We start from the raw sequence: 27,947 nt of genomic DNA on the forward strand, positions 1-27,947 counted from the left end.
TGCAAGTAAGTGTAGCACAGAGGCTCGGGGAGGGCACAAAATGGACCTACCAGATGTTTGGGAAGGCCTGAAATAGGCCTGTTTCTGGTCTCAAGAGGGCCTTCGGAGCCTGGGAAGGCCATTTTCTCCCTCCCAGAGGCTCAAGGAAAGCCTCCAGAGTCCGGGGAGGGCAAAAAGCCCCCACCACCATGATGCAGAGGCCGACTAGGCCACACCCACCCAGCAACCAGGCAGAGAATCCCTGGCTAAACCTTTTGAAGCCCACCCCTGCTCTCATGGAATCTTTGGGCTTTCCCTGTATTCTCATATCTTTCTGTAAATGAATGGAAACTGCCTCCTAGCAGACCTTATCTAGGTTCAGAAGTGGGGTTGTCTTCTGTGAATATTTGGATGGGAGATCACTTGGAACCTCATGACACTAAATGAAATGGGAAAGTCAAAACAAACAACAAAAAAACCAGAAGGCAGTTAGGCGACCCTCTTGCAAACTGATGTATTGATGTGTTGGTCAAGTCCCCAGAAATCACACTCAACTCCAAGGGGACTTTATTTTATCTGAGAATTTATTTAAAAGTGTACTAGACAACCCATGCCACATTGGTTCATTGTTTCAGAGATACTTCCTTACCTAACAGAGAAACCAAATGATTATTGGCAGGCAAAAAACAAAAAACAGTGGGAGCAAGAGCAATTTCCTGACAGCTTCCCCACTGACTGTTCTTGTAGAAAGTTGGAAGGAGCATTGGAAACGATGATCACATAACCATGGGCTGGCTGCAGCTAACTTTGGCAGGAGCACTGAAGCAGACACAACTTTACCACATTTCAATCAGGAGGAGTCACAAAACCGCATTCTCTCATTTGAGATACATCGATTCACAAACGGTCGCCCTATGATGCACTATTTCGTCCAGTTGAAGGTTACAAACAATCAGAGACAAGAGTTTTAATACTACCGGTATATAGATTCATCTATGTGGGTCAACTCTGTTTTGTGCTTGCTTCCAATTCTCAAGATAACCCAAGGCATTAATTTCCTATTAGCTTCCATTCGGTGCATGCATTTGATTGTTTCTGTGGACACTTCCCTGATCACCATTAGGCTCCTTATCCAACATGACACTAATATTTTGAAGATGTTTTAAAATAAAATAAAAAAGCTAGTTGGAAATTGACATGCCGGAAAGCAAAACACTAGTCTCTTTTATTTCCCAAAGCTGCCTTCAGGTCTAATAGCCACATTTAGAAAATAAAAATACTTTGCATTGCAATCCAGTTTTCTGTTAGAAATGTACTCTTGAGCCTAGATAAAAGAACAACATCACTCCTCCCAAAAGCAATCTAGGGCTATAATGAACATAAGGTGAGGGAGGGGAGGTTTGAAGTAGTTGTGGGGAGTAGTGGGGAGCAACTCACCAATTTGTCTTCCAGAAATAGCAGTTTTGTGACCAGGATGGCATTTAGTCCCATAGAGGCCACAATGTACTATCTGGCCTCTTGACACAAAAAAATTACCATATTTTTCAGAGTACAATACACACCTATTTCCCCCCAAAAGAGGGTGAAGATCTGGGTACATCTTATACACTGGATACAGCATTTTTGGCCTCCCGAAACCCCACCCCTTCGCAAAAATGGACATGCATAGCCTTTAGGAGGCTTCTAGAGTGCTCCTGGGGCTCGGGAGGGCAGAAATAAGTGAAAAACAATGACTTTTTCCTCATTTTTGCCCTCCCCAGCCTCTAGGAGCACCCTACAAGCCGCCTAAAGGCTACGCATGCCCTTTTTTGGCAAGAAATGCGCCTGTTTTCACAAAAAAATCCAGGCCATTTTTTGCTAGTTTTTTACCCCCCTAGCCCCCAGGAACACTTTGCAGGCCTCTCAAACTTTGCATGCCCCGTTTTTCACTATAAATGAGGCTTGCAGAGGGTTTGGGAGGTCTGCAGAGTGCACTAACTTTTTAAAAAAATTTACCTCTTCAATATCTCGATGTGTCTTATACTCCAAAAAATATGGTATCTGCCTGCTCCTGTTTTTATACCAATGGAATTGAGGGGGCTCAAGCATCACTATTGACTTTAATGGGCCTAGCCAATCATTCATTCTTGCTAGCCAACATTGGCAGGATTTTCTGGCTGAGACTTCATAGCATCCCACTGACCTATAGTTGCCAGGCTTTTGAGAAAACAATATGATAGGGCAATATTAGTGTTGGGTGTAAAATGAATTCAGTTGCACCTTAGCAAGGGCTCTAAATCAGCAGCTGGTAGCAAAAGTATGTAAAACAACCAATTTCTTTGCTGCTATCTGATGGGTGTCCAGATTTTTGCAGCCAGATACCGTAACCCTGTTGTAGCCTAGCTTCCTTGACCTCATCTCTGCTCTTTTAAGGCCTCTTTGTTTAACATCACTCTCGCTTGATGCCCACTGCGGCTGCTGTCACAACAGCCACATTCCGGACCCGCTTTCCCTGGTGGGTCTTGACATGCTTTGCTAGGTGATCGCTCCGCATAAATCTCTTGGGGCACAGCTGGCAGCCAAAACGCTTCTCCCCCGTATGTGTCCGAATGTGCCTTTGCAGCTCATCAGAGCGAGTGAAGCTCTTCCCACAGTACAGCCAGGAGCAAATGAAGGGGCGCTCGCCTGCATGCCAGCGGAGGTGGGCCTTCAAGTGAGAGGTTTTGCCATAGACCTTGCCGCACCCTGGCAGATGGCAGACATGTTGCTTCTTCCTCCCTGGCTCCTCATGGGACCTGCTGGCTCCCTGGCAGTTGGGGCATTTGCAGCGACGACAACGGCGAGCTGTACTCAACAGCCCTTTGGGAGGGCTCTGCAGGAATGGTGCAAGGGGAGGCTGGGGACTGAGAACTAATGGATGTCCCAGAGGGAAATTGCTTGGCTGCTGCAGGGTCCACCAAGGGGCATCATCAGTGGAGGACGGGCCGGCAGGGACAGCTGGACCCAAAGACCACGGGCCTTGCAGAAAACTGGAGGACTCCTGGGCTTCTGGGAAAGTATATGAGGGGTGCACTGTGGGTGCCAACATCTTGACAGGTGACCACTCCAAGGAGTAGATGGCCTCAGCTGGCGGTGTCAGCGGCAGTTCGTGGGCTGAGGCACCACAACTGCTGGCCACCATCTGCTCATGATATGGCATCTTGGGTCGTCCAAATGCCATGGTTGTGTGAGAGTGTGATGGCACCTCATTGCTCCAGAGTTGAAACATCCCCACAGATTCATAAGACCCTGGTGAACTGGCTGAAGAACAGGGAAGTGGAGGTGCTGCTCGGAAGGCCAAGGTGGGATAGTTGACAGTGATGTCCTCTGGAGATGAGTTGGGAGAGCGGTCCTGAAGCAGAGCAAAAAAGACTGAGCGTGAGTATAGATGTTAAACATCCCAAATCCTTAACCAACCCCCTACTCAAACTCTGTCCAAGCAAATCATCCCCTGTAGCACATTGCTAAATTTTGCACTTTGCATACATCCTCTGACTAACTTTGCTTGCCATGCTAAGGTAACCAAATGTATGGCCATTTTATCCTCCTCCCCTATCATACACAGATCTTTAATTTGGCTCTGTAAGTGATGTTTCATCTAAGTCTCAAATTGCCATGATCTGCAATGGGAATTGGACCAAACATCTGTCATAGTCTATAAGCACAGAAGCAGTTTTCTCAAAATGCCTGGACAATGCATGTTGGTCAGCAGCTAGAACAGATCACTTCCTCTCATTCTTTAGAGGAAGGAGTCACTTGAGTTGGAAGACCAGGTCTGGTTTACACTAAGCCCTAATTCGGTATCTGATACTTTCGACACACAATATCTGCTTTCTGATCAAAGGGACTCAATCTTTTGGATGTTGCCAATTCTGTTAGTCTCCTACTGAGATAAGATTCAAACCAACTGATTCCCATCCCTCAATATAATATAACTGTATGGCTAACTACTGGGGGGGGGGGGAGAGACTTTTTGAAGAACACTAAATAAGTGTAGGTCTCATAGGTCTCATCCCATTCATCTTAGAATTTTAGCTCTAAATGTTGACCACTTTTTTTGTTGGTTATGGTTTGTTTTAATTATTAATATGTGCTACCCAGAGCCATTGTGGGCTCTGGAAATTTTAGAATTTTGACAAGTATTGATATTTAAAGATGTTTCAATAAATACTTGCTGTAGTTATAACCTAACCAGCAGCATTATGCATTGGACAGGAATATCTATTTTCAAACCTTTGTATCTTTTTTAAAAAAAAAGACAAATATAACAAGGAGGGCTCAGAGAAGCAGGACCAATTTATGAAGCTGCTTTGGTTCTACTAGAAATCCACTTCAGAGCAATACTTTTATGCCTTCAAGTTAAAAGCCTGTCAAAAGATCTGCAAGCCATTTTTCATTGCCTGAGGTTGTGCTTGGGGGAAAGATCCGAATGCAAAGCAGCTGATTTGATGTGGTGAAAAGGCTTTAAGCTGATGCAACTCCTCAGAAGTGTAGAAGGCACATTTTATCATACTGTGCGGACCTGTCGAGGCTTCAGGCCTAGTATTGTAGGTACTGATAGTTTCTCTTTGGCATGGTTTTCACTGATTTTTGTTTCTGTGTCCCAATTTTGTTTTAAACTCTTCCCATTATGCTGCTTTGATCTTTTAATATTGAAATATATTAAGAAGAAGAAAAAAAGCAGAGGAGACAGAATCCTAGGAGCATTTCAATTAAGCAGGAAGTCTCTACTCATAAATCCTGACTGAATGTATACAGAGAGTCCTCAAGTTACGACCGTAATGAAGCTTGCCCATTACAGTTGTAACAGTCATAAAACAGAAATGGAGACACGATTGTGTCTTTTGCAGCGATTGTTAAGTGAACACTGCAGTCATAAAACGAACCCATTGTTCACTATAGTGCAGTTTTAATAGAAACTAGAAGGGCTGATTTTTTGTAAAATGTGCGCTACAAATGGCTGTAAATGTGGCTATGTTGCTGAGCACCCAAAATAAAGTCACAGCAAGAAGTGACTGTCAACATTTTGGATCTGGGTAATAAGTTCCCTTTCCCAGGTAGGTTGTAATTTCAAATGGCCATTAAGCAACCAGCCGTAAGTCAAGGACTATCTGCATTGGAAAAAGATGAAAATCGAGACAGGAATGTTAACTGTGGCTATTTTAGAATTTTAAAAAAGAGCACATCTGTTTATCATTTCATGAGATGATGCAAAATATGTAGCTGCATCACTCTGGGTTTAAAAACAAAATCGCTCCTAGGATCATTCTGTACTACCTTTAAGAATATTTGGAAAAATAGTGGTGAAACTTTAGAATTAATCACCATCAAGTAGGAACAAGAGGATGAGGGATTCTGACTCCCACCAGTATTAGGCAGCATGACCATTGATGATGGCAGTTATACAATCTCATCCAGAATCTACTGGCTTCTAGTCCCATTCTTGTTATATTGGCTTTCCTGGAGTAGCTTTAATTGTATTATATTTGGAATTATGAAGAGAGTGAAACATTTTAAAGTGATTGTAACTTTTGAGCAATTGCAAAGAAAATTGTGTGTGAACAGGATTGGTTACTATGTTTTTCATTTTGTCATTCCCCAAAATCAAGATGGTACTTTACTATGAACTTCCTTGGTCACTTGATTTCATGTCATAACAATTTTCTCTATATTTGCTGAAAAATAATTTTTAAAGTCATTCATCTTGCCTACAAAACCCTTGTTTTGTTTAAACGTTTCCCTTAGTTGCCAGTTCAAACCCCATGCAAAACTCTGTACGTGGCAACAAAGAAAATCTTGCTAATTCTCTTTAATAAAACCAAAGTCACTAGACTATTTCCTACTGAAAAGGTATAGTAAAGCCATAGATTGCGAGAGAGAACCAAAAAAAAGAAGAGAGAGAGAACCAGGATCAGGGATAGGAATTTAAAAGCTGAATATGCTTCAGTTATGTGCCACCTTTTAATGGAGGAGTATGTGTATGAAAAGTGGGAAATAGCTCCCAAATCCTTTTAAAAAACTTTTTCAAATCTGTATTAAAGTATATCATTGTTATACATTCCTACTAGCAAGGGGGTCATTTTGAATTCAGTGGAAGCTGTTCCACAGGCCAGTTGCAAACAGGCAGGAAATGCTCCAACTCATAAAAGTTTTATCCATCTGATCAACAGGAGAGTTTTGAGAATGGAACTTAAGCCATGTCTATCACCTGAACTGCCACAGCTCTTGAAGCAATGAATATCCTATAGCAGAAAGAGTCAGGAGAATGACCAGCACTTTTTAAAAAGAATATGTTTTAAGCCGGTCATTTGCCATTTCTGGGAGAATTCCCTGCTGTGAAGGAACCATGCCATTCCTTACTTAAAAAGCCCTTATTAGCTGTGATCTCAGAAAAAACAGCACAGTGACATTCTTACAGCCAGACTGCTTTTCACAACAGATCAAATTAGGATGTATAAAAAATCTCTCTATCTATCTTTATACACGTGGAATGGTAAGGAGAAAAAGTGAGTATCTAAAGGCGGTCTGAGGCGGGAATTCTGTGCCTGCTACTTCTATCAGCATGGAAAATATTCTCAGGCAGTTTGGGGTGTTGGGCATTGGTTTTGTAAACAGAAGAGTGTAAAACTGACCAGAAACTGAAGGATTAAGATGGTTCTTTGTTCAAGTTCCCCTTCCTTGCAATAAATAGATTGCAGCAGATAAGAGCTTGTTTACACCTAAGAGCTGGAAGGTTGATGAAGTTCCGATTTTAAATAAGTCAGTGAGGAGTCAGAAGAAATGCTGGCTTACCACCCCCAGCCCCCAAAAGCCAATATTATGGGTAAAAGGCAAACTCACAGTCAATCAGGGAACTGTGCAAATGGATACATGGAGAAGAGTCTGCAACTAAGCACTGGTGACAGTAATGATCTAGGCCTGTGGTTAGAATACAGAAAATTAGTATTTTTCCCCTAATGAATGTCTTAAAGGGTTGTTGTGACTTTTTAAATTTGCCTCAATAGGCATTAAAATGTCACATTTCCCTACTCAAACAGTGTGGCCTTCTAGCTAGAATAAGATGTCCAACTAATATCTTCTAAGCTCTATTGCAGTGGCTTATCAGGTCTTAGGCAAATTCTTTCCAATAATTTAGTATCTAGCTTTTCAGGAGGAGATGTGTGGGAACTCAATCTGCAACCATTTCCAAGTAAAGCTACACTACTGAGCTGTAGTCTATTTCTAAATAGTCTTCCTGGCACTGAACAAAGCACAACAGAATCTATTTCCCACTTTCTACAATATATATAATATACTCATTTTGAAAAATAAAATAAAAATGCAATACCTTCATTAGACATTTAAAATACATTTAGTATCCATAAACCAAAAATAGCACACCATAAACGTACATTCCAGGAGTCATACAACAAATATATAGTTGAAAAGTAATGTTTTCATTCAAAATAAACACAATTCTTCCCCCAACCCTTAAAAATGTATGTACCCCAAATTAATAGCACATATGTCAACTTCTGTTTCTTTAGAGACACAAACTACCTTCCCCACTTTTCAAAATGTTCTTGCTATCTAAATCTCAGCTGAGCTCACCTGCTTAAAAAAAATCACCTGCAGTTAGGATGGTTATCCTTTCTTTTGGCATCTCAGCAGAGTTGCTAGAGTCCAAAATTAGCATCTTTCTAGTACATTTCCTATTCGTTTGCACCCATTTGTTCCCTACAGTTCAGGAGCAATTTAGCCTAGCTTGAACACAGCAGGTGAAATCCACTTCCGCTCCCTCAGAGTCCTTGCTTAGCAATTCCTTAAAACCAGAACGCAGGTTTCAATACTGAAACCTTAGTGGGAGATAGGGAGAAGGAAAGCAGATGTAGTTACACACAGGGAAAATTCAGAGGCTAACAGTCCTTTTAGTAAGTCTAAAAAATAATTTGCCTTACAATTCCCTACAATCAAGAAATGCTGCATCTCCTCAGAATTTACAACTGTAATTCCACAATCTCTCACAGAATGTCAAATTAGACAGGGTGATATACATCAATGTGCTACAATCAGTTGGTTGTTGGTTGCTAATTACGACTTTATAGTTTCTTTTTTTATGTTTCGTTTCACGTTAATAAAGAATAATGATATGCCTGCGACCTAATCCCTTCAAGGCAAGGCTGCTTACTCCAGAGTTCCTCTGGGATTATCACATTTATGCGAATCCAAGAGGAAGCCTCCTTTGAGTTAATGGGATTTACATCTCAACAGAAACATTACAGGATTGCCAGGAAGATGTTGGGAGCGCGCTTTCCCCCCATTACTTCCATAGCAAAACCGCGCCGGTCGGGTATTTTAGCAGCCAAACGACAGGCTGAAAAATCAACAGGTGAAGTTTCCCCCAACTGTTCAATCTCCGCATCAGGGGAATCCTCACTTACTGAATTGCACCGCACACCCCGATTCCCCCGGTTAAAGGCCCCGAAGGAAGCATGAGGCGAAACCAGGTGGGGGTCACGCCACTTTTCTAACCCGGGGAAGCTTTCTTCCTACCTGCAGGAAGGAGGCGAAGTGGTTCGCGGAGTTCGGCACCGCCAAAGTTGCCATTGGGATCGGAGTCATCCAAACTCTATCCCCGGATAGGACTCATAAACTGAGCAAGAAAGCCAGGAAGCCCCGACGTGGCCACCTGCTTCGCTTCCCCTCTCTATGCGGAAAGTCCCCCGTCCTTCCCAACCTGCATCTTTCTCCTCCTGCGCTCAGACTTCCACTCCCCCCGCTTCCCAACACTTTGATTTTTTGGCTCCCCGTCAGCCTATCAGGAGTGGCGATTGGAGGCGCCTTTGATGTCGCCCGAGCGAACCAATCATTAAAATAGATTGGGTGATTTCAAAGAGGGGCCTGGCTAGATCGCCTTTAAGGGCCGGGCTCCCCCGCTGGGCCGCTTGTTACGGATGCAAAAGGCCTTGATTGGGCTTGCGTGCGATCAAGAGACCCAGGCTGCTCCTTTTATCTCTTTAGAAAGGACACTGCGGAAGGCCGAGAGCGGGGAGGGAGCAGACAGGTCCCAGGCCTCAGTTGCAATCGCTCCGATCCCACGTAGAGTCCAACACGGGGCCGGCCTCTCCAAGTGATTTTGTGCGGAGATTCTCAGTCATCCAGGTTGTCCCAAAGGTGCTTGTTTTGGAGGCAACTGGACTTCTGGTTTGGCTTCTCGTCCAAGAAGCTTCTTCAGCTCTGACATTGAAGCTTCTTCCCCACTATCCTGTCAGAACTGAAGAAGCTTCTTGGATGACATAGGGCAAACTTCAAAGAAAAGCAACAAGAAGTCCAGTTGCTTTGGACAAGGAAGGAGGGAAAGAGAGGAGGAGAGGGAAGAGAGGAGGAGAGAGGAAAGGAGAGGGAAAGAAGAAAGGGTAAAGGAGAGGGAGGGAGGGGTAACAAGAGTAGGAGAGAGGGTAGGAAGGGAAGGAAGAGGGGAGGAGTAGGGGACAGGAAGGGGAAGAAGAAAAGAGAAAGGAGAGGAGGAAAGAAGTAAGAAGAAGGGAGGGTAGGAGAAAGAGAGGGAAGAAGTAGGGTAGTAATATAAGATGGCTGTACGGGATGGCAGGAAAGCAATGTCAAATATATTATTATATCTTTAGGGGAGGAATTGAATTATAAATGTTAAAGGATAATGTATAATAATAATATCTATGAGAAATGTATATTTGTGAAATGTATGCATGTATGAGTAAGAAAAATAAAATAAAACTTTTCAAAAAAAATCCAGTTGCCTCCAGAGTGACCTTTGGGATCCCCAAGTGATTGTCTTTTGAGTAAGAGATGGGAAGGTAGAGAGATCATGATTGAGTGTTCCCGATCTTCATTGATGCAGAGTCCATGGATAAGCCATCATGAGCTTAGTGTATTCATCTAACTATTTGATTTGTAAACCACTGACTTTAAGGTGTGAGTCAGTTGTCACTTAACTTTTATCAACCTCTGGCTTAGAGTCATAAGTAAACCTGATCTATAAATGCTTAAATTCTGTAGGATGATGATGATTGTTCATGGCACAGTCAGCCAGATGTTTGGACTGAATTTGGCATCTTTATCCCTTTATCCATTGAGTCCTTCTCAAGGACTTGGAACAGGCAGATGGTGTTAAATGTATTGTCACAGGATGTAAGCTGTTCCAAATAAAGCTGCCTTTTGCAATTGACTGATGGTGGTTTTGCCAAGGCTGATGGCATGATGGTGCTCCAGATGGGGATTGTACCCAAGGTGCCTATTACTATTGGTACTAGCTGTGCTTTCTTTTGCCCCTGTCTTTCCATATCTCTTTGCAGGTCTTTTGTGTTTTGTTATTTTTCTCCAGTTTTTTCTCATCTATTTTGCTGTGTCTAGGAAATGCCACATTAACTATCCAGACTCTTTTTGTCTTTTTATGGAGAAGAGATAAAAGTCAGATTTTTTTTGATTGGATTGGGCATTTTTATTATTACATTTTTATTCTGCTTTTTAAAATATTTTAGTCAACTCAAGCTAGTGAACATACCTAACATTCCTGCTTCCTATTTTCCGCTTAACAATAACCTTGTGAGGTGTGCTGGGCTGAGCAACTAACAAAGAGAGCAACTAGCCCAAAATTACCTAGCTGGCTTTCATATCTAAGGGAGGTTTAAACTCGTCTTCACCTGGTCTCTAGGCTAGCATCTGAACCACTAGACCCAACTGGCTCTGTATACACAGTTTCTATCTATAAGGAAAATATTGGGATAGACAGAGATTGAATGAATGGCATAGGCATAGGATTACCTTATCCAGCCCTCAAACATGCAGATCACTGCTAGATATAGAAGAAGGACTTTGCTATGTAACTTTGCCACGCCTAGTGATCCTCTAGAGTTATACAACCCATATATGGTAATCCTAGTTGGCAGCTACAATCCCAGTTCATTTGTCAATGTGTGTTGGTTTTCACACTATTAAACACAAGCGTCCTATCTAACTGTGATGAATGAAAATTAATGCCCCCAATGTCATAAATTGCTGATAGGTGGCAGTATTGTTGCATGGGGGCTCTGGTGTGTTCTTTAGCTTCTGTTCTTCCACTTCAGTTAGTGGGAAGTTGTTGTGAAAAAGATCATGTTGTTATTGTGCAATGGAAGCATTTAATGAATATTAATGCACTCTAAGCAATGCCTTGTAACTGAATTTTTGACTGTCAAAGAAGCCTCCCCAATTGAAATTCATTGTCAAATGCAGATTGTTTAAGGTAATGGCTATATTGATGTGAGCACAATAGTCCTTGCTTAACAATCTTAAGTGAGGCACACAACTCTGCTAAGCAAAGTGGTGATTGCTAAATAGGAAATCATGGTACTTTGTACTTTCTAGCTGGAAAAAGATAAGACTACTCAATTTCACAGATTCAGCTTTAGTTTTGTCATCTGACTCTGAGTTTCTGCCTTATATGCTTCAAAACTGTGATCATGCCAGTAGCCCAGGGTTGGGAATCCTGAGCATGTTACACAAACAGATTACACTACTCTCTTGAAATTTCTATCTTTCCAACCTCTCTGCTCTAGGAGGGTGGCAAGGAAAAAAATGATTCCTATAGGCACCCTTTTTGCCTCGTCTTTTCCTGCTGCCAGTATAATTGAACTGTTTTCAATGTATAAAAGAGCAATAACTTACTCTCTTACAATCCCTTACTCTCCAATATTTCTGATCCACAAAGGGGAAAAAGAAAAATGCAGATCAAGCACAGGACAATGCATACTGCCTGTAATGTTGATCATGTGACTGTGGGGTGCTGTGAAATTTGAAAACAGAGTTGTTTTTTTTAGCATCAGCATAACTTTGACTGGCTGCTCAATAAATGAACGATAAGCAAGGACTATCTGTAGCATGAATTATTGGGAATATATAAAGATAGTGAACTGGGAAGAGCTGATTTATCTGATCAAGAAAGCTGAATTGTTAAGGACAATCAGAGGATCACTCAAAGAGAAATTTCTGTCAAGCTTGACATTCACTTAACATTTGGATTACATTATAGACATTCTTCAGTATCAGAATGTTTCCTCAATTCTCATGCTGATGGCAGAGATCAAAGCCTCAAGATCTCAAATTTGTCAGATTATTTTCACGCACAAGGTACACATTTCATCACAGCATGGTGATAGCCAACAAAATATGGGTTTATTGTTATGACCCAGAAAAGAACTGTTAATCCATGGAGTGTGTTCATGAAGTTTTACTGGAAACAAAAAGTCAACATCTAGGGTTCAATTTGGGGGCAGGGAGGCACACTAATTATCTTATTCATTTTGATTTTCCTGAAACCAGTACCAAAATCAACTCAAAGTGTTATATTGCAATAATTATGAAACAATTAAACTGAGTTCAGAAATACAAGAAGGAAAATTTGCTTCAACACTAGGCTTTAAAATCTCAAGATAATCCAAGAGTTGCAAATTTGGATCTCACCACCTTACCCCTTTTACTCTAGATTTGTTACCATGCCACTTCTACCTTTTCCCAAAATTGAAGGAATAACTTCATGGGAATCTGTTACTCAGATGAAGAGCTGGGGAGGACTGTTGGGATGTGGCTAAAAAGACAAAATATTAATTAATTTATTGATGGTTTTAAGCAGCTGGTCCATTGTTGGCAAAAGTTATGAAGTGAATCCTAGACTTTATGTGCAAAGAAAATATAGCTAATGAGCTCATGTCAACAATTATTTTCCTGTTATATTTATTAAAAGCTATCCCTATTTGAATTAATGTTATGGAGTTGGAGACAATATTTTGCATTTGTTCCTTGTATAGCATATAACATCCAGACTAAGTGAATTTAAGGGAGAGAAAATTTCAGAGTGGCAGAAAGAATATCTCTTATGTAATCAGTTTAGCCCTTTTGAAACACAGAACTCTTATTTGGGAAAAAGGATCTCAGCTGTTATATTTAATAACAGGTTAATATGTGCTACCTAGAGTTTGACCAAGTTTTTTTTAAATAAATAAATCTGTTTCGGGTTGTTCAAAACAAACAGCTGAATGTTGTTCCACCATCCAAAAAAACCTCAAAAAAATTACTCTGGGAAATTTAACATTAAATAGTGTGAACTTGGTTTTAGTAATGTTATATCATATTTTCTGTCAGTAACTATGCATCCAAAATGCATAGTTAACTTTCAAGCATATTGTAACTATGCATTACAATATGCTTGAAAACCCAAGGATGGTCTCAGCTTCTTTAGGCAACAAGATAATGAAGAAAAAGGTGCTTTGGAAAATTCATGCAGAGCAGTAGTAACATCACTGTATGCATATTACTTGTGGCTATACTTTGAGTTCAAAGGTTGATAATCCCATTACCCTGAGATTAAACCAATGCCCATACATTGACAGGAAAGCAAAGTTACCAGGGACATTGTCATATTCTATTCTGTTCAGACCAGCTGGCCGGAGCGCATCCACATGCTGCAAACCAGAAGATCATCTTCCCCCTTGGCGCATACACACTGGGTAGTTGCTTTTCTGGTTTCCAGCACGCACATACCCCCATTTTGGCACTCGGTACCGAAAAGATTCGCCAACACTGATATATACTTTCCTACTCGATTAGTTATTTTCCAAAATGAACTTTACATTATTTTTGGATGGACATGAGAGACAGACACTAGAAATAAATGGGGATGTTGACTTCAACTTCTAGCTGCCATGTAGATAGAATTTCTCCAAATTTGCTGTCCCCCAAACCTGGATCGTCAGGTCCTCCTGCACTAATGGGTCGATTAGAGCAGCAATAGATCCTCCAATAATGCATCTATTGCTGCTCTAATTAAACCATCCACCATACTGCTGGGTGTCCTCTTATTCAATTGCTTTCCACCTTTCCCAGAAGTTCTATTGTGGATTTCTGAAGGAAGCTGGGCTTTTATATGATTTATGCAGAATATGATCATTTGAATTTGATCATTTTTTCCTTAAATGAGAACTATGGATTAATTTGTTCTATGATCTATTAGAGGGATGGGGAAGTTAGGTTTACGTTAAGGGGGGTTAAATTTAATTCAAAGTATTCTCAAGAGATTTCCTCTCACCCCCCAAAATTCAAAAGTTTCAATTTTTTCTTGCCTTTTTAAAGTCCAACTTTTGCTTCCAGAGAGTATTACAGGGAAAACCATTGCCCGCTTAGTTCTGATCTTTGTACGTATAGATAAGTCATGGAACCTTAATATTTTTCTGAGAGTTTCATTGCCAATCTACCAAGTGTGTATTTTTTTACTCTGGTTTCTTTGCTGTTGATTATCATTTTTAAAAGGCAGAAACTTTCCTCCACTTCAAATTATGAATTTTAAAACCAGTTGTTGTACTTGTCATTATATTTAATCTTAATCTTAGTCCCTATTTTTCCCTTTGTTGTTGTTTTGCTCCATGACTAAGGTTGCAATTATTTTGCATTTTGAGCTATCCAGAACCACCAAATAATAAACACTATTGGTTGATCCAGTTTTAAACCACAGTTTTTCTTCCAATCTAGCCTGTGAAAATATATTTAATATATTTTGTATAAATAAGGAGATAATATATATGCATATCTATTTCACCATGATCCAATTGGGCTCTTGCTTTCTATCTTCTCTGCAGATTTTCTATGAGGACAAGAAGATGTTCTGAGATTCCATTTTCCTGAGGATATTCCATAGCTTGACATAATCAACATAATCAAAATGCTTTTTATAATCAATAAAGCATATCTTGTTTTATTTTTGGTACCTTTTGGCTTTCTCAGTTTACCAGCATATTTCTTGATCCTTGGTTTTTCTGCAACCAGTGTGGGAAGTATACCCCAAAAGGACAGTTTCAAAAACTTCACAGCACCAGAAACCTCAGGAAACAGTGCCAAGAGACTCAAGGCAGCCCTTCCCCCTTTAAGAAAACCCCAGGCAAAAGCACCAGCTGAAAGGAACACTTAAGTAGAGCCATTAAGATAAGGGGAATCAGGCTAAAAATAAACTCTCCAAGGTAAACCGAAACTCCTTTTTTCCTGCCTCCCTGACAGGATTAACTCCTAGAACAGGAAAAAGACCTGGGATGAAGATTAACCCAGGAAAAAAACAAAATCCAGGGCAATCAGAAACCCATCAAAACCCATCAAGCTGCAGGGGTTTCAAAGGGGAATTAAGAATAAAAGGCTCAGGAGGTGGTATAATTGGGTACGGGAACGACCGAATAATAACAACTGAAGCAATAATATATGTTTAAATCAGATACTGGTAAATAATATTAATCAGAAATTAAAGGACGAATAAGAATTGATGAAGTAGGTACGCTGACTAGATGGGCTGCATATAGTGTAAATCTTGGTGTTAAATATTAGGCCTACTATTAGGATGGTAATGTTAAGTTTGGTTATTTAAACGCTATGATTTCTTGTGCGGTGACGGCAATATATGTTTAAAATTATGTTTGTATGATTTTATTTTTACAAGAATAAATAAATAAAAATTAAATTGAAAAAAAAAAGAATAAAAGGCTCAGTCACACTTCCAAGTTTGCTTGCAAGCCAACAATTCTCCAACTGCGTCACTACTTTTCTTGCCTTCCTGAATTAAAAGATCCCTTTTCTGGCAGCTGCTTCCATGTCTATTTCTTCTCAGCATCAGTGACTGTTTCCCAGCTGGGAACAAACCAGGGAAGTTTCTTCCAACACCAGCTTGGACATCTGGGATTTACCTTTTCATTTTTGGCTCTAATCTGCAATAGGTGATTTTAAATATTATTGTACAAGCATCTGAAATTAAGGATATTTGGAGATAGTTTGTTTAATCTGTTATGCTTCCTTTCTTTAATATTGATATATAGATTGACATCATCCAATCATTTGGCTGCTCATATTTCTCCAGATTTGCTGGCATAGTTTGCTTAGAACCTTTACCAATTCTTCTGCCTTGCTTGCCATACTTCATTAGTTTCTGTTACCTTCTGATGGCCAGAATGCAGATTTAACAAGAAGTTCTCTAGTATCCTCTAAGGCAGTGATGGCTAACCTTTTCTGGACTGAGTGCCCAAAGCGTGAGCATGCACCTGAACCCCTAAAATGCAATGTGCTCGTGATCGCCACGCATGCACCCCACCCCCTGCACATGTGCCCTGGCCCCCATGCATGCTCACACAGTCCCCCCTCCAGTTTGATGTCACTCATGTCAGGGGCACATGTAGTGACCCAAGCGCTCCATCAGCAAAAACGGGCTCCCGAGCTCCATTTCTGGCTGTGACGGCCCCCTGCAACCTTCTGCCAATGAAAATGGAGCTTAGGAGGGCTGCACGCAGTCCTCCACAGCTCCGTTTTCGCTGACAGAGGCACCATGGACCAGTTCTTCACTGCTGTTTCCAGGGTGGTCCCGAGAGACAAATCTAAGCACCCTGCGAGCCACATCCAGTCCACGGGCCTTGAGTTTGACACCCCTGTTGTAAGTCATCCAGACTTACTTGTGCATGAATTGAGTGACCAAATACATTTGTTTAATAAATAAATAAGTAATTCTCTTCATTTATTACCTTCCAGAATATTGTCAATCTCTCTCTCCCAAAGTGAAAATCGTAAAATGTGCTAAGATTCAGTCCTTTTGCAGATGGAGATGTAGGGTGAATCCTTCTAGTAGGATACCAAGTTTAGAAGTTAGGGCAAGAAATTTGCTTATTGGAAGGTCAGGCTTTTTCAGCTCAACATGAGGCCAGATTGTAATTGCTGGGCTGAGACAGAAATGAATTGATATCCAGGTGGTACAATGTGGAGGGAGGTCAGGCAAGGTGAGTGGAAGAACTTGGTAAGTAACTGTTCCAGCCTCACAGAGAGAAGCAAGAAGAAAAACATATGACCTTTCATATTCTTTCTTACTGAGATCTCATCTTACTTGTTTCTTCAACAAGGAATTGCTATGGACCCATTTTGATTTGTTAAAAAAAGTTTTAATTAGTGATCTTGGTATTTTAATTAAGAAGCAATGGCTATATCTTATCCTGATATTATCTATCTATCTATAAATCTATCTATCTATCTATCTATCATCTATCTATCTATCTATCTATCTATCTATCTATCATCTATCTATCTATCTATCTATCTATCTATCTATCTATCTATCTATCTATCTATCTATCATCTATCTGTGTGTATGTTCCAGCATAACTCTGGAACACCTCGAGCAATTTCAACCAAACTTGGTACACAGATGACTTACTTTCTGGAAAAAAAATACTGTGAGGGTAAAGCACCCCTAACACTCCTCGGGATGTGTGTTAAGATACAGCCTGTTGTGCCTTCAAATGGCTTCTACCGTACTGCCATAAAATGGCTTCTACTATACAGCGCAGTAGAGTTGCCATAATAACGGCTTCACAGTATTCCACAAGGGGGCTCCCTCTGGTAAGAGGGAAAATCCAACATTAGAAATTGCCGCAACATTCATGGAAGGAGGGTTGGGATAAATAAATATCTGGGCAGCACCGGGTTATCTGATAGTATGGAATAAAAGTTGACCAATTGTTTTAACTGTGAAGGATGACTTTTACTTTTCACTTCTAACTTATTTCATGCTTTAGTGCCTCCATGGAATATCTATTATTTTGTCGTTTTTGGTCAGTAGCTGCCATTTTAAAAGAGCTCTTCATTAATAACTGGAATATTCTTTCATAAAACGATAAACCCAGTTTGGCTGATATGTGTATTGGATATATACAAGGGCTCAGATTCAGTTTAAAAAACCTTTGAAACATGCAGGAGTGTGAATGTAGTTGCATCTTTTTCAAGGTTGCAAAAGATGTATGACTAGGGAAGAAATTCAGCTGAGTCAAAAGGATGCTGTGTTCACAGAAGCACCTTTTCTGAATTATTTCTGAAGCTTTGTACAGCCTTGACATACACTTGTTGTATGTTGTAAAGCAGTCTGAGCAAACTGCAAGCCTAATATTGCTTTCCAGTCCCAATTTTTTTGCACTCAGATCTGGAGATGTTTCATCTTTTACCTTGGATGGTGTTAGATACTTGTTCTAACTACAGTGGTGGAAACCACCAAGGTTCTCTGTTCCGGCGGGAACAGAGGTTTAATCCTATTGGTCGAAGGGTCTGACAGCTCCCTATAAAAGGGCTGCTGTCAGACTCAACCTTCGCTGGACTGTTCTCACTTGTTGTACTTAATAAAGAGCTGTTGTTACCGTTAAGCCTGTGTGTGCCTATCCATTACCCAATCTAACACTGGCGATGAAGGTGGGATTGGAAGGCAACTAGGCGAACCAAAAAGAGCGTAGCAATCCAGCAAATACATCCAGCCCGGAGCTCAGCGCGGCTTCGAGCAGCCATTTTTGAGCGGCAAACTCAAAACGCCCTCTGAACACAAAATGGCCATGCACGCCCCACCGACTCTGTATGACCCAGTCACCGAGCACTGGAACTCGTACATGCTACGATTTGACTGCTTCCTCGAGGCAAACAATCTCATAGGCCTTTTTGAAGGCCGCAAAAAGAACATGTTCCTCGGGTACTGTGGCTGGGAAGTGTTCGAGATGGCGAAAGACCTCTCTGAGCCGACACTGCTACAATCAGTTGCCTGGTCCGTGCATCAGCAGTCGCTGAGGACCCACTATGCGCCCAAGCAGTCCAAACACGTTCGCCGGCATGAGTTTAACTTCAGAAACCAGAAGGAGGGCAAGTCAATTAACAAGTACATTGCAGCGCTCCGCAAGGCCACAGCGTACTGTGAATTCCGAGACCTGGAGGAGCTGATTCTGGCCCTCTCTGAGCCGACACTGCTACAATCAGTTGCCTGGTCCGTGCATCAGCAGTCGCTGAGGACCCACTATGCGCCCAAGCAGTCCAAACACGTTCGCTGGCACGAGTTTAACTTCAGAAACCAGAAGGAGGGCAAGTCAATTAACAAGTACATTGCAACACTCCGCAAGACCACAGCGTACTGCGAATTCCGAGACCTGGAGGAGCTGATTCTGGACCGCATAATTTGTGGCATATGGGACATTAACCTACAGAGGAGGTTACTCGCTAAATCTAACCTCATTCTGCAGATCGCCTTGGACAAATCAGCTGTCAAATCTACTGAGACTCTGCAGCACCAAAGCACTCCACAAGATGCGCAAAAGAGTACACACGTACATCGCGGGGCTGCAGAGCCCGAGAGCTCAGAAGGCGAAGAAGATGACAGCTACTGCATGCGCAGTAGCAGCTCCCAGCCAGCGCGCAAATTCAAACCGCATCTCCCGCCTTGCGCTAGCTGTGGAGGAGACCATGCCAGATCAGCTTGCTGTTTCTGTGACGCAACCTGCCAGCGCTGCAAGCAAAAGGGGCACATCGCCAAGGTGTGTTGGAGCGAATTCCCTGTCACTACCTGGCAGCCTAGAAGTGCACCAAACCGCCAACAGAGGCCCAACCAAGGGGCCTGGCAGAAGCCACCATGGTGCTCAGAGGGTGATAATAGAGTCACCTAAAACACGTCAATCGGCCAAGTCCGCACCAGGTGGCCAAAAAAGCTGAAAACTCTCGAGGACTCTCCATGTGAGATGGAGATCGACACGGGCCATCACTGACCATCATACTGTGGTCTACCCTAAAGCAGGTTATCCATAGCCTAAAGAAGCAGCATCTTCGCACCCCTGACATCTACCTACGCAATTACCAGGGAAACTGGGTCCCCATCATGGGCCAAGGCATCTTCCAAGTGAAGTACAAGCAGTTCAACGGGAAACTCCCAGTGACAGTGGTCAGCGGCAACCTGCAGAGCCTCCTAGGGCTAGATTGGTTCCAAGCCCTGGGCCTAGAGGTGACCGGTATCAATGCCTTGAAAGATGATGGCGCTGAATCCATCTTTAAGGAGTTTGAGGACATCTTCGGCATTGGTCCAGGTAAGTATTTGTGGACTCCAATTTCCTTTAGTTTGGACCCCAACATAGCCCCAATAAGGCTAAAACCCAGGAGACTACCTTTTGCTCTCCGCCCCAAAATTGACAGGGAAGTTGACAAGCTGTTAGGCCAGGGAATCCTAGAGCCGGTCGATCATGCACACTGGGAGACCCCTATAGTGACACCTGTCAAATCTGACAGTTCTGTTCGCATCTGCGCGGACTACAAGTGCACAATAAATAAAGCGCTACAACAAAGCGCCTACCCTGTACCCATTGTACAGCATTTCCTTCATTCATTAGGCCCCGGAAAATTTTTCGCTAAATTGGACATGGCTCAGGCATACCAACAATTGCCTGTAGGTGGTGCTACGGCAGAGGCCCAAACCATTGTTTACGCACAGGGTGCATTCAAATGTCATCGCCTGCAATTCGGAGATGTATTAGTATCGCCCCTGGACTGTTCTAAAGCGCCATGGAATGGCTTTTGCAGGGGATTCCAGGAGTCATCCTCCATTTCAATGACATCTTGGTATCGGCTGCAAATGAGGTGCAATTTTTCAAAGGTGTACGAACAGTTTGGCTCGAATTAGAGACAAAGGTCTCTGCCTCAAAAAAGAGAAATGTCAAATTAATGTGCCAAGGGTTGAATTCTCAGGGTACCTAATCGATGGCTCTGGGATTCACCCAACCACCCAAAATATCAAAGCAATTCAGGACACCCCCACACCTCACAATCAAACCAAGCTGCAGGCATTCCTTGGGCTTCTTAATTTTTACAGCGTCTTTCTTAAACAGAAAGCCACCGTTGCTGAGCACCTACACCAGTGGTGGGTTTCTACCGGATCGCACCGGATCGTGTGAACCGGTTGAAGAATGAACCCGGAAGTAATTTCCGGCCCCGCCCCCTTGGCGTTTTTTTTGCATCGGGGCTGACTCCCCGCCGCCACTGCTGTTCCTTGTCTTCTGGCCCGTTTCCCAACTGGCCTTTCCTCGCTTGGAGGGCTTTGGAGGGAAGCTTCTGCAGAAGCCCGGGTGAGTGACAACAAGTTCCCGCCGTTACGAAGTCTCGGAGGCTGTAATTTTCTGAGCTGTGCGCGCGCGCCTGTTTTCCACGGCGTGGAGCAGCAGCGAGGCTCTGCGAGGCCGGCAATGACTCAGGATGCCATCCGGGAAGACGAGGAACGCGAGGGGGGACCGTTGACGGCCTCCGCAATCATCACTCGCCTCGCAGAGCCTCGCTGCTGCTCCACGCCGTGGAAAACAGGCGCGCGCGCACAGCTCAGAAAATTACAGCCTCCGAGGCTCAGAACGCTTCGGAGGGAAGCTTCTGCATAAGCCCGGCCGAGTGACAACAAGTTCCCGCCGTTACGAAGTCTCGGAGGCTGTAATTTTCTGAGCTGTGCGCGCGCGCCTGTTTTCCACGGCGTGGAGCAGCAGCGAGGCCGGCAATGACTCAGGATGCCATCCGGGAAGACGAGGAACGCGAGGGGGGACCGTTGACGGCCTCCGCAATCATCGCTCGCCTCGCAGAGCCTCGTTGCTGCTCCACGCCGTGGAAAACAGGCGCGCGCGCACAGCTCAGAAAATTACAGCCTCCGAGGCTCAGAACGCTTCGGAGGGAAGCTTCTGCATAAGCCCGGCCGAGTGACAACAAGTTCCCGCCGTTACGAAGTCTCGGAGGCTGTAATTTTCTGAGCTGTGCGCGCGCGCCTGTTTTCCACGGCGTGGAGCAGCAGCGAGGCCGGCAATGACTCAGGATGCCATCCGGGAAGACGAGGAACGCGAGGGGGAACCGTTGACGGCCTCCGCAATCATCGCTCGCCTCGCAGAGCCTCGCTGCTGCTCCACGCCGTGGAAAACAGGCGCGCTCGCACAGCTCAGAAAATTACAGCCTCCGAGACTTCGTAACGGCGGGAACTTGTTGTCACTCACCCGGGCTTCTGCAGAAGCTTCCCTCCGAAGCCCTCCAAGCGAGGAAAGGCCAGTTGGAAAAGGGGCTTTGCTCCTGCTCCGGGCTGGAGGCCTCCCTCCGAAGTCTTAGGATGTTCTGAGGAGCCCCCCAAGGAAAAACGCCGCTGCCAGGTAGTTAAAAGTACCTCTCTGATTCTGTCAGACTCTGTCAGTCTCTCTCTGATTCCCTCTCTCACTCCCTCTCTGTTCCTCTCTCTCTCTGTCTGTCTGTCTCACTCACACACACACACACACACACTGTGGTCAGCTTGTTGAGTGTTCCAATCACATTTGAAACACTCAACAACTGGCCTGCATTTATGGTATTTTGCAGCATTCTGCAGTCATAGGACCAAAATATATGGTTAAAAGCATATATTTTGGTCCTATGACTGCAGAATGCTGCAAAATACCATAAATGCAAGCCAGTTGTTGAGTGTTTCAAATGTGATTGGAACACTCAACAAGGTGACCACAGTGTGTGTGTGTGAGTGAGACAGACAGACAGACAGAGAGAGGGAGTGAGGGAGGGAATCAGAGAGACTGACAGACACACACACACACACACACACAGAGACAGAGAGGGGGAGGGAGGGAGAGAAAGATAGAGAGACACACACAGAGTGAGTGATTAAGTGAATGAGTGAGAGACAGACACACCCACATACACAGAGTGACAGAGAGAGAGGAAGGGAGGGGAGAGAGACAGAGGGAGAGACAGAGACAGACACACACACACACACACACAGAGTGAGTGAGAGACAGACAGACACACACACACAGAGTGACAGAGATGGGGGAAGGAGGAGAGAGAGACAGAGATACAGAGAGAGAGACAGACAGATAGACACCCAGAGAAAATGACAGAGGGAGGGAGAGAGGGAGAGAGGGAGAGAGAGAGAAAGAGCCAGAGAGAGAGAGAAAAAGAAAAAGAAAAAAAGAAAGTGGGAGAGAGAGATGAAAGAAAGAAAGAAAAAGAACTTATGACCACAATTGAGCCCAAAATTTTGGTTGCTAAGCAAGAGCATCGTTAAGTGAGTTTCACCACATTTTCCAAGTTAGCCATGCCCACCTGGTCACATGACTGCCAAGCCACTCCCACCAGGTCACATGGCCGGCAAGCCACTCCCACAAAGGAGGCCACACCCACAGAGTAGGTTCCAAAAAAATTTGAAACCCACCACTGCCCTACACCATCTCCTGTCTAAGAACGCGAAGTGGTCCTGGGGCAAAGCTGAGGCTGCCACATTTGCCACGGTAAAACGACTCCTGTTGGCAGACTCCTTCCTGGTACAGTACAGCCAGACCCTGCCATTGGTACTGACCCGCGACACTTCCCTGTTCGACATTGGCGCCATCCTCAGCCACCGCATGCCCAATGGAACTGAAGCCCCTTTTACATTTTACTCCAGGACCTTGTCTGCCGCAGAGTGGAACTACAGCCAGCTGGACCATGAGGCTTTGGCTGCAGTGGCTGGAGTAAAGAGGTTCCACTCTTAGACAACCAGAGGTAACTCCTGCATGAGTTAGCCAAAGCCCTACCCAAACAGTGTAAACACTCACTCCTTCCACGGCCAGCTCAAACCTGAGTGTACCGGGAAATTTATCTGCTTTTGTTGCAGCCCGCAGCAAGCTCCGAGCGAGCAGGCTCTAGAAGCTCCAGCCTGTGAAAGGTTCCAGGAGCTTCCACCAAGCAGAGCTGTGGAGCAAACAGGTCCGTCCAACCTGTCCAAGGAAACCCTTACTGAACTGCGCAGGTCAGGCAGAGCTACCCCAAAGCCCACCTACCTGCGTGACTACATAACAAGTAGGATTGTTCCATCCAAGAGGGGATGGGTGTTAGATATTTGTTCTAACTACAGTGGTTTCCACCAAGGTCCTCTGTTCTGGTGGGAACAGAGGTTTAATCCTATTGGTCGGATGGTCTGACAGCTCCCTATAAAAGGGCTGCTGTCAGACTCAAACTTCGCTGGATTGTTCTCACTTGTTGTACTTAATAAAGAGCTGTTGATACCATTAAGCCTGTGTGTGCCTATCCATTACCCAATCTAACAGATGGGATTGTATTTTCTCTTTCAAGGTTAGTGCGCAATCTAGTGGCTTTCCTAGATTCGCCTTTGCACAACTTTGTCTGTTGTGCCAGTTGCACTATGACAGTTGCTTATATAGTCATCTCGCAGCATGCAATGCCAATGTGCTGTGTACGGGGCTATCCTTGAAGATTACCGAAAAGCTTAAGCTGGTCTAGAATGCAATGGCATGGGCAGTGATGAGCATGCCTCAGTATGGCCATGTAACACCTGTACTTTGTGAGCTCATCACCAGTTTGCTTCCAGGTGCAATACAAAATGTTGTTACCTAGAAAGGCCTGGTTACTTGAGGGACCATCTGTGTTTTATTACATCTGCCCTGCCAATTAGATCTTGCTGACTTGGTGCACTCTGGGTTCCTTAAATTAAGCAATGACATCTATTGAGATCTGGGAACGAGTTCTCTCCAAACTCTGGAAGAACTGGCTTTTCTCTGTGGTCTTTAGCAAGGGAGAGTGAGACCTCTTGCTTCATTCTATCCATTTAAATTGACTTTTTCTGGCTGTTGTAGTGTGTGTGTGTGAGAGAGAGAGGGGGGGGGAAGGAGGGAGGGGAGAGAGAGTGTGTATTCTGTCTTTTGTATGACATAAGGAGGTGACTTAAAATTAGATGCATTCCAGCAGTGGGATTCAAAACTTTTTACAACAGGTTCTGTGGGCATGGTGGGTATGGCAGGGGAAGGATACTATAAAATCTCCATTCCCTCCCGATCATCTGGGACTCGGCTGGCAGAGAATAGATGGGGGTGAGGCCAGTCAGAGGTGGTATTTGCAGGAGCTTCCACCAAGCTCCTTCTGAACTACTCAAAATTTCTGACCAGAACTGGTCAGAACCTGCTAAATACCACCTCTGATGCACTCATTGTGTTCTAGGTTTTGAAAAGTAGCATAAGATCTGTTGGTTGTTTGACTTTTCTAATTGCAGGGTTGTGTATATACAAAATCTTGGCCTTCTATTTGTCAATCCTGATTGAGTAAAACCAGGAGGCCCCAAAACATGGATAAGTGTGTCTATGCAAGTAGGTTAGGCTGAAAATGAGATAAGATATGGATACAATGAGATAAGAACTCTTTATCTACCAGATAAGAAAAGAATGCAAACCTTGGATAGTTATGAACAATGCCTGCTCCAGGCCTCACTGTTTTAAGCCTGTCCAGAGGCCCATTTCCTGCACAGTACTTAACTGTGAAGGACTCTGATCCTTTTTCACTCCCTAAAGTTCTTTGCCAAAGTGAAATTTCACCAAGTCTCCCAGCAGCTGCCCACAGCTGTCTTTAAACTTCAGCAATTTGCACATAGCTCTCCTCTGAAGGAAAAACAACAAGCAGCCTCGGCTCAGGAGGATAATCTGTTTCCCTCAACTAGCTTCCGTTTCATCTCCTCTCCTACCACCTTAGATGATGGAAATTAAAGGAAGCAGCTAAGTGGTTTCGGTGCAGTTGTACAAAGACCCGGGAGCCCTGTGTGGATAACTGGTGACTTGTCCAATTTGCTTGTGCCACGTCGGCCTAGCTTTGAAGATAGCTGCTTAGCATAAGATGGTACTCAGCATCTGAGCAGCATCTGCTGCCGGTCCCATACCATTCAATTAAAGAGAAAAGAAACAAGGCTGGGAGGCGGGCAACCACCTCTCTCTGTATTAAGTTTCCCAGCTCTGGGCAGGGGAACCAGAGAAAAAGTGATACTTCTGGAGCGGGATGGATCCACCTGTTGAAATTCTGGCCTCTCTAGGATGATTTCATACTCGCTGGCATGCAGAGAAACAAACTGCATTCTCTGATTGCCTCCATTTCTGACAGGCAAAAATGTGTGCCCCTTCTCCCCATTTCCTCTTACTGTCGTTTAAATTTTTTTTTAAAAAAATGGTATATTTTAATGATGGCTTGAAGATAAATTCTCATTTATAGAAGAAAGACATTTAATTAATGTTCAGTTTTTCCTCATTTTCAGCAAGAATAAAATCCACAAAAGGTTTCCAGTCTTTTATAAATGTACTTATTGTTTTATTCCTGATCTAACATATCAAATGTTTTGCCATTTCTGCAAATTGAGTGTGTTTCAATATTTTTCCATCTTTGTGCCATAGTGTTGGAAGAAATGTCCTTCTGGGTTTAGGTTCCAAGTAGGGAGAAAGACACTGGTAACATGGGGGCTGCTTAGAAGGATGGTTTTAATGGTGGACAGGACCACATGGTTTGAGGTCCTGGGGGAAAAGTGATCACATGCTTCAAGATGTTGGGTGAAGAAGAAAAGGAGTCGAGATGCTGAAAGACCCTGGTTTTATGCCCTCTCTGACCTTTGATCTTGAGCTTGTATTCTGATTGGTTGTCAGACTCCCATGGGGCCATGCAGGGGCAACTCTGTAGGCTGTGCTTTGAGTCTAGGTTTGGTTGAGCATGGCCCATTGACAAAGGTGGGGCTATTAAGAGTGAGTCTGTTTCCTGCCTAAAAACATGTTTCTTCATTTCTTATCCAGGGAAATACAATACTCTGCCTTTTCAATGTTCCCCAGGATATTTCATTTTTCTAGCAGAGTTTTATCTTCCTACAATAGTGAGCGTATTAAAACAAAAACATTCTTCTGCAAGTCTTTTCTAATTGACTATCCATAAGCTCAAAATCCGCACATCTTGAATTTGCCACCGTTGCCCCAAGCTATGACATTCAGAAAATATATGCCCTATATATCATGAATCAGTCAGCGTGTGTTAGTTAGAAAGAGAAATCTCCATCAACAAATAATTGCAATGGACAAGCAAATGATTTTTGGGGCATTACCTTGTAGTTACAATACAATAATACAATAGTAGAGTTGGAAGGGACCTTGGAGGTCTTCTAGTCCAACCCCCTGCATCGTTACAGTTGGACGATGTGTTAAGAAAGTGTAAGCTGCATGATCACACTTACGTTAGTGTACTCTACCTTATCCTTTCCTATTTCCCTCCCTCTGCCCTTATGATTTTCTTCCCATCCTGACTCCCCGTAGCTTCCCACAGGGTGTTTCTTGGTAAGGTGAGCATTGATAGTTCTGGCTCCTTTTCAGTTCAGAAAGTGATGAAAAATCAAACATGGAAATGAAGACGCCTGAGTTTGCAGATCAAAGAGCCTGAATTTACCTTTTGCTTCACTTGATCTTCAAACTCAGCGTGAATCAAAGCTGCCCAAGGGGAGCCAGCACACAGAGTTCACGCTGGGAAATAGGGGGGGGGGGAAGAGATTGTGGGAGGGGGAGGTTGAGAGGAGAAGTTGAGGGTAAAGGCAAAAAAAATATAATTCAATGTACATTTGCTTTATAAATACAGTAGGGGAATTTCAGACGTTGGCCTGTTTTCTCTTCGTCTACTGGCCCTTAGTAGTTGGTGATGCTTTCTGTGAATCACCATGTGCATTTGTGTACAGACTCTGTGTGTGTAATGCTGAAAGGAAGAGAGAATAAGTGCATAAGACAAAGGTTCCAGATCTGCAACAAGAATCCTAGTGAAAAAAAGTGTACAATCCCAGAAGTGGGCCTTGGTGCAGTGACTCTGGGCATCCACGTGTCATTAAAGAGCAATTTCCAGGAATACAGCCAGTTTGCAAATTTTTTGTTTATTCCTAAAAGGAGGTCAGTGGAGATTGAACTAGTACTTTCTAATTTTTGCTTTAATTTACCAGCGAGCAGATTGAGCATAGCTAGAGGCATGCTTAGCATTTCAATGCACACCCAAAGTCTGTTGCTCCCTCATCAAATATTCCAGACAGACGGTCAGGCCAGGGAAATATTGCTTGTTTTCAAATATCTGCCCAGCCCACCTTTACCAGGTGTTATGTGTTCTATATCCATAATTCCCAGGGTAAATGAAGTGTTTCAATTAGGGAATGCTGGTTTGTATGAGGGAATGCTGGTTTGCATGAGGGAATGCTGGTTTAAACGTCAACTCTCTGCCTTTCTCAGTCTGCCTCAGTAAAGGAAGATAATAGTCTGCAATTTTACCACATCTTCTCATAGACTGAGGGAGCTGATTGAGAGATTGTGCTT

At 43.4% G+C, this 27,947-nt stretch overlaps 1 protein-coding gene across 2 annotated transcripts; it reads right to left on the reverse strand.

The window, feature by feature from the left end:
• Positions 1 to 1,955: 1,955 nt before the first annotated feature.
• Positions 1,956 to 27,947, reverse strand: LOC309384578 (transcription factor Sp5-like). 2 transcript variants are annotated; one of them, XM_081938280.1, is made up of 2 exons: positions 27,903 to 27,947; positions 1,956 to 3,349 (listed from the first exon to the last, which is right to left on the reverse strand). In XM_081938280.1, the coding sequence occupies exon 2, from the start codon at positions 3,224 to 3,226 to the stop codon at positions 2,408 to 2,410; it is 819 nt and encodes a 272-aa protein (XP_081794406.1). In that variant the 5' UTR covers positions 3,227 to 3,349; positions 27,903 to 27,947; the 3' UTR covers positions 1,956 to 2,407. The 2 variants fall into 2 exon arrangements, with proteins under 2 accessions (XP_081794406.1, XP_081794405.1); XM_081938279.1 differs by lacking the exon at positions 27,903 to 27,947 and adding an exon at positions 8,530 to 8,630.

This window comes from Natrix helvetica (assembly GCF_964273705.1).
Source record: "Natrix helvetica genome assembly, chromosome: 1".
Taxonomy (NCBI): domain Eukaryota; kingdom Metazoa; phylum Chordata; class Lepidosauria; order Squamata; family Natricidae; genus Natrix; species Natrix helvetica.